This window comes from Chroicocephalus ridibundus, chromosome 22 (genome assembly GCF_963924245.1).
Source record: "Chroicocephalus ridibundus chromosome 22, bChrRid1.1, whole genome shotgun sequence".
Taxonomy (NCBI): domain Eukaryota; kingdom Metazoa; phylum Chordata; class Aves; order Charadriiformes; family Laridae; genus Chroicocephalus; species Chroicocephalus ridibundus.
Genome location: NC_086305.1, coordinates 6,951,159 through 6,957,444, shown reverse-complemented (window position 1 = coordinate 6,957,444; position 6,286 = coordinate 6,951,159). Strand labels below are relative to the sequence as shown.

Sequence of the window (6,286 nt, the reverse complement as noted above, 5' to 3'; positions counted from 1 at the left end):
ACACCTCCCTCCCACCCCCAGCCACCAGTGGGTAACTGGGGCGGCCGGGCCAGGCCCCCTGGCTGAAGCACACCACCCCCATGGGCTGGGGGGGCAAAGCTGGCCCCGAGGGACCCTGGTCCCCCCCTTCCCTCTTGCCCACTGCTGCGGGTAGTTGGCCCTCACCGTCTGGTGGGAGCGGGATCCCTGGCCCCCAGGTACGGGCCTGAGCTGGGGGCTCTGGGGAGGGAGGGCCCAGGGAACTGGGAGGAGAGAACAGGGGACAAGGAGCTGTTGGTGCCTCAGTTTCCCCTCCTCGGGGGTGGGGGGAAGCCCCAGGGCCCCTCAACCAGCCCAGGATGGGGCTGAGCTCAAGGGCTGCTGTGGGGGTACAGGTCCCCCTGTGCTGCTTCCCCCCCCCCCCCACTTTGTGTCCAGCATCTCGTGGCCTGGTGGGACCCCATCGTCCCTGCTGCCTACCTGGCCCCTGCACCTGCTGGGGACCCTTCCTCTGGCAGGAGACCCCCGTCCTGGGCGGGGGGGGGTTGGTCAGAGCTGGGGGGCCTGGCTGGCTGCAGGCCTGGCTGGCTGCCCCCCTTCCCCTCCGCTTCCCAGTTGTCACCCGCAGCCAGAGCCCCCAGGCGCTGGGGGGGCAGCTCAGGGTATATCCCTGCGCCCTCCTCCTGTCACACACCCCCCACCACGACGTCAGCGCCCGGAGCCGCCCCCACCACCAGTAACAGCCACTGGTCCTGCTGGTGCCCTGGCCCCTTCCTGGGGAGCAGGGTGGGGGGTGGGTGTTGGTGCTGGTCCTGTGGCATCTGGCCTGCCCGCACCTCCCCCCCCCCCCAGCCCCCCAAATCCTGCCTGGGGTCGGGGAGCTCACGCCTCCCTCCATGTGTCCCAACGAACAAGGCAGCCACGTGTCCTCAGGGAAGGGACAACTGCGGCCCCCCCCCAGCCCAGAGTGCCCCCGGCAAGGGCCGGGGCGGGGGGGGGGAGTCACACCTTTATTAACGAAATAGTTCTGTCCCTTTGTCCCTGCCTCGCCTGGGGCCAGCCCCCCCCCCCGCCTGCCACCCCCCTTGGTGGCGAGGGCTGGGGACGGGTGGGTGGTGGGTACCTGATGCCACCCAGCCCACCCCCCCAGCGCGTCTCTTTGCCCCCCCCCCGGGAGCTGCCCGGGATCCTGCTGCTGCTGCTCGGGGTGGGGGGAGCAAGATGGAGCCCCACAGCCTGTGTGGTGTCCCCAGGCATACTTGGGGGGCTGGAAGGTGCGTCCCCAAGCCTGTCCCCTTGGCTGGGGCTGAGCCTGGTGTCCCGGTGATGGCTGTGTCCTGGCTGGCCTCACGTCTTCTTGTACCTGGGCGGGGGGGGACGGGACCCCCCTTCTTGTACCTGGGGGGGGGGTCCCCACCACTGCACTGGGGACAGAGGAGCCCCCGCCACTCACTGGTGCGACAGGTTGAGGCCTGGCCGAGCCCCCGTGGACGCCAGCTGCTGCTCCAGCTCCACGATGCGCAGACCGATGTAGCCCGAGGACAGCAGCAGGGCCACCATCCTGGGGGACAGCCCAGCGTCAGGCACGGGGGTCGCAGCAGGGACAGGGGACGGGGCAGGCTCTCGCGCGCTCGCCCTGGGGATGCGGCGGCAGCAGCGGGACCAGTGCGGGTGCCTGGGGGGACAGCGAGGGACCCCCGGGCTGGCGGTGCCACACGAGAGCCCGCAGCGGGGACGGGGACCCGGGGGGCGCGTGAGCGGGTCCCGGGCACTCACAGCAGCAGGTAGATGAGGATGACGGTGTTGAGGGGCCTCAGCTGCGCCGTGGTCTGGGCCCATAGTGCGGTGTGGGGTCCCCCTGCCGGGATGAGGCCGTGTCAGTGCTGGGGCTGCTGAGACCCCCCTCCCCCCGCGGTTGGTGGTGCTGCTGCCCCAGCAGCGTCCCCCTCCCCAGGCCCCCCCTCACCCACCCCGGAGGCTGTGCGGCTTTGCCAAGGGCACCCGCTCATCGTTGCTCAGAGCCGCCGCCGCCTCTTCATCCTCCTCCTCCGCTTGCCTTGGCGTCGGGCTCGGCCCATCTGCGCGCAACCGGGAGACAGTCGAGGAGTGCCCCAGGACCAGGGAGGGACGGCGGCAGGGGGGGCGTCCTGGCGTCCCAGCAGGGCACACTGGGCCACAAGGAGCCGATGCTGCGCTGCCCGGTGCTGCGGGAGACACCGTTTAGGTGGCCAAGGGCTACGCGGTCCCTCCTGGACCCCGCGTGGCCGGGGCTGGGGAGCAGCCGAGCGCCGTCAGCGGGCAGAGACGCGGGTGAGGGGACGTGCGCCCGCGCAGGCAGGGCTCTGAGCGTGGGAGGGGGACGCGGGCTGCGGGGCGGCCACACTCGCCTGGCAGCTCCTGGAGGCTGTCGGGCTCCGGGGTGCTCTGCTCCAGGTCCGACTGGCTCGAGGTCTGAAAGAGGACAAGCCCTGGTCACGGTGCACAGCCCCAAGGCACCCGTCCCACGGCCGTGGGGACACACCAGTGGGACGCCGTGGGACTCGTGCCAGCCGCTGAAGGTCCTGGGGCCTCCACCGCCCCAGGCTGGGGCTTTTCAACTCTACTTTTCCCCAAAAAGCCTTCCCGGGGGCTGGCACCCACGCAGCGCGGGCTGCTGCCACCGCATCCGAGCCCAGCCCAGCCCAGGGGCCCGGGGCCGCGTCTCCCTCTGCCAAAATCATGGAATGGTTTAGGTTGGAAGGGACCTTAAAGACCATCCAGTTCCAACCCCCTGCCCTGGGCAGGGACATGGGGAAATCCTCCTGCCCACCATTTCCCAGCCTTACCAGAGGCTTCCTAAGGATTTCCTCGGTGCTCGGAGAGTCCAGGGGCCTCCAGCCGTTGTCCTGGACAAGGGGAGATGAAGGAGGGTGCTGGGGGGTTCCGGCCACCCCCACGGTCGGCAATGGTGGGGACAAAGCCCCCAGGTGCCTGGTTCCCCGTCTGGCACAGCGCGTACCTGCAGGTGTTTGCAGACTGACTTCAGGAGCTGGAACGTGGCCTCCCGCTGGCGCAGCGACACGAAGAGGAACTGCCGGGGAGCGGGAAAAGGGTTTGTGCCCTCGGTCACATCCCAGAGGCCCCGGCCACGGGGACCGGGACAACCCCGAAGAGCCCTGGGCTGAGCTGCGCCCCCAGCACCGTCGTTCCCCCCTGCCTTTCTCACCTTCTCCCCCTCGGCCGTGCGGATGCTGAGCGCGTTGGGCACCAGAAGCGCCGTGTTGGTCTTCTTGAGGGCCGAGATGGAGGAGACGGGGACCACGGCCTGTGCCGAGGAGGGGGGGGGGCCAGGCAGCGTCACCGTGTCCCCGGTTGCTGCCCATGCCCCCCGTCCCTGCCGCAGCCACTGTCCCCATGCCCGTCCCCAGCCCACCTTGATGTCCCTGAGGAGGAGGCTGGAGTGGAAGCAGACGTGGCGGGAGGAGATGTAGAGGCGGCCGTGGTAGGGCACGTCTCTCTGCCAGGCGCAGGAGAAGCAGGCCAGCAGCGCTTCCCGCTCGGCGAGCTCCCCGAAGGCTTTGCGGTAGCCGGCGGCACGCTTGCTCAGCTGGGGGAGGGGGGTGCCGGGGCGTGGGGCTGACGTGGGGTGGTGCTTGGGGACAGAACCCCATCCCCACGGGCACCCCGCAGCCCCCTGCTCCATCCTCACCTCCGCCACGGACGGGCCCTCGCCTTGGCACCCGCCCCATGGAGAGCGTCCCACCAGGGCCACGGGGCTGGGGTCCCCCCTCCTGCGTCCCGGTGCCCCCAGACTCACCGAAGGGGACGGGTGTCCCTGCCCCGCCGCGGCCGCCGCCTGCTCGGTCCCCTTGCAGAAGGAGGGGTCACAGGTTTTGGATCTGGTGGGAAGCAGCAGGCGGTGGGGGGTGAGGCGAGGGGCTGCCACATGCGTGGCTATCGCGCCCTCTCACCCGGGCCGGGGGGACACGGTGGGGCCGCGCTGGCGGGAGGGGAGGGGACGTGTCCCTGGTGAGGTGCAGCACCCACCTGGTGAGTACGGGGTGGCCCACCTGGGTGCCCCCGGTGCCCCTCTCCTCCAGGCTCTGCCACCGCTTCTCCTCCAGCAGCCCCCTTCCCCTCCGCCTCAGCTTCCCCGCCATGACGGACGCGTCCCCGCGCTGCTGGGGGAGAGGGGACAGGTTGCGGGGGGGCTGGGGGGGGGGGGGGAAGGTCCCCACGCTGCCCGGCCCCGCAGCACAGCAGCTCCCGCCGCGGTGTCCCCAGCCAGTTCCTCCCCGGGGTGGGACATGGGGACAGGGCTCTGTCCCTGACAGCCCACCTGGTCACACAAGCGCTTATCCCACCCCATGGCGGCAACGGGGCTCCCCTCGTCTGGCTGCTCAGCAGCCCCCCCGCAGCCCCCCCGGCTCTCGGGGCTCCCGTGGGGTGCACAGCCCCCCATGGCAGCAGCTCCGCAGGGAGAGGCAGAGGACCGGAGGCACCGGACCCCCGCCTGCCGCCGTGCCTCAGTTTCCCCAGCAGCAGGGAGAGCCCCGCAGGCGGCGGGTGCGGGCAGCGGAGCCGCGCTGAGTCCCTGCCCGCTGCCCTGCAGGGAGCGGCGCGATTCCCGTCACGCCAAGCAGCTCCGGGAATGGCCGCACCCCGTCCCCGCGGCCCCCCGCCACACGGGCCCCAAACCGGCACCCGGAGCCACCCGCTCCCCGTCCCACAGCCCTGCGGGAGGGACGGCGTGTGCCAGGCCCCAGCTCCGCTCCCCACTCGCAGGTGGGTGCCATGGGGTGCCAGCCCCTGGGTCCCTCCCGGTGCTGGGAGCAAGGTGCACGGCCGGGCTGGCTCCGGAGGGAGACGGCTCCGTGGCCGGCCCCGCGTGCGGGCAGCGGGGTCCCCTCGCCGGGCAGCTCTTGCCCCTCGACGCCGTACCTGGTGGTGGGCCCAGCCGAGCCCTCCCGTCCCGTCGGCCTGCACCACACCGCGGCCCCCAACTCCTGTCCCGCTCCCACTCACGCTCCTTCCAGAGCCGTCCCCGTCCCGCAGACGCCTCCTCCTCCTCCTCCCGCCGTGAGGAAGGGCGCGCAGGCGGGGCGGGCACCAGCCACAGCAGGTTTGCAGGGAGGCGTCGGGGCAAACACCGGCCCGGGTCTGTGCCACCGAGCCCAGGGCACCTGGGGGGGCTGCAAAGGGGCGACAGGGCACCACCGGCGCTGCCGGGGGACACCGCGCACCCCGGCTCCCGGTGGGCTGCGGGAAGCCGCCCCGCCACCATGCCCACTGGGCCCGCGGGCTGAGGGGGGGCTATTGCGCAGGGAGTCCCTCGGGTGTGCCAAGTGCCAGCCGGGTGACACCGGCCCAAGTGCCCCCCAGCAGCTGGACCCCCGTGGAGGGAAGGGGGCACGGAGCATCCTCACCCCGCAGCCGCCCACCCCCGGGGGGGGTCCATGGCTGCGGCCCCCTCCATCCCCTGGCGCAGGGTGGTGCAGGACCCCACGCGGGCGGGGGGGTGGGGGGGTGTACAAACTACCCCCAGGTGCGGCCGCCGTGGGCAGAGCTGCCTGCGCAGTGTCCCCTGCCCGCGCTGGGGACACCCGAGCGAGCACCCAGGGGGTGACGGTGTGCTCTGCAGGCACCGCTGTGACCCCCTCGGGGGGGTGGGGGGGGGGCTGTCAGCCACCCCCAAAACAAGCTGCAGATGCAACTCCCCCCCCACCCAAGCAGAGCTGACACCCCCCAATCCTACGGGACCCCCCCCAGCACCCCGGTGCCCGCTCCCCACCCCCAGCCCCCTCCAGGGAGCCCTGCGAGGTGGGTTTGGCCCCCAGCCCCCCCGCGGGGGTCTCTGCCGCGGGGCAGAATGTGGCCCCCTGAGGCCGAGCCCTGGGCAGGGCACTGAAAACAGTGGGGAGGGGGCGAGACGGGGCTGGGGGGGGGGGTCCGAGCAGAGCCGAGGGTTCGGGTGGCCGGCCGGGGAGAGGCCCTGGCCCTCCCCATGGGGCGTGGGGGCACGTGCCAAGGCCAGTGGGCCACCACCCGGCCCAGCCCATGCTCTCTGGACCGGGGCTGATAAAGCCTTTCCCGCAGCCCCCGCTGCCTGCGGGGAACCGCCATAAACCCGGCTACGGCCCAGCGCGGGCCGACAGCGCAGCGGGGGGGGGGCTGCAGCCCCCAGGACCCACCTCTGTCCCCCCTGGACCCATTTCTATCCATTCCCCCCCCCGCCAGCTCTGTCCCCCCAACAGACCCCAGCTCTGTGCCCCCAGGACACAGCTCCATCCCCCCAGGACCCTTTTCTATGTCCCCCCCCCCCCCCGGC

The 6,286-nt window shown here is 72.4% G+C and overlaps 1 protein-coding gene across 1 annotated transcript; it reads right to left on the bottom strand.

Annotated features, from left to right (window-relative positions):
- Positions 1–1,084: 1,084 nt before the first annotated feature.
- On the bottom strand, positions 1,085–5,268 carry LOC134526462 (GRAM domain-containing protein 2A-like). The gene is made up of 11 exons (XM_063358358.1): positions 4,900–5,268; positions 4,006–4,136; positions 3,668–3,857; positions 3,392–3,565; positions 3,185–3,283; positions 2,978–3,049; positions 2,805–2,864; positions 2,367–2,430; positions 1,950–2,057; positions 1,756–1,837; positions 1,085–1,540 (listed from the first exon to the last, which is right to left on the bottom strand). The coding sequence occupies exons 2-11, from the start codon at positions 4,116–4,118 to the stop codon at positions 1,429–1,431; spliced, it is 1,074 nt and encodes a 357-aa protein (XP_063214428.1). The 5' UTR covers positions 4,119–4,136; positions 4,900–5,268; the 3' UTR covers positions 1,085–1,428.
- Between the last annotated feature and the right edge of the window lie 1,018 nt (positions 5,269–6,286).

Coding starts and splice junctions, on each gene's coding strand:
- LOC134526462 (XM_063358358.1), bottom strand. CDS start 4,118: ATGGCGGGGAAGCTGAGGCGGAGGGGAAGGGGGCTGCTGGAGGAGAAG. Junction 2,865..2,977: donor CAGTCTGCAAACACCTGCAG/GTACGCGCTGTG, acceptor CCCCTTGTCCAG/GACAACGGCTGGAGGCCCCT. Junction 1,541..1,755: donor ATCCTCATCTACCTGCTGCT/GTGAGTGCCCGG, acceptor GCTGTCCCCCAG/GATGGTGGCCCTGCTGCTGT.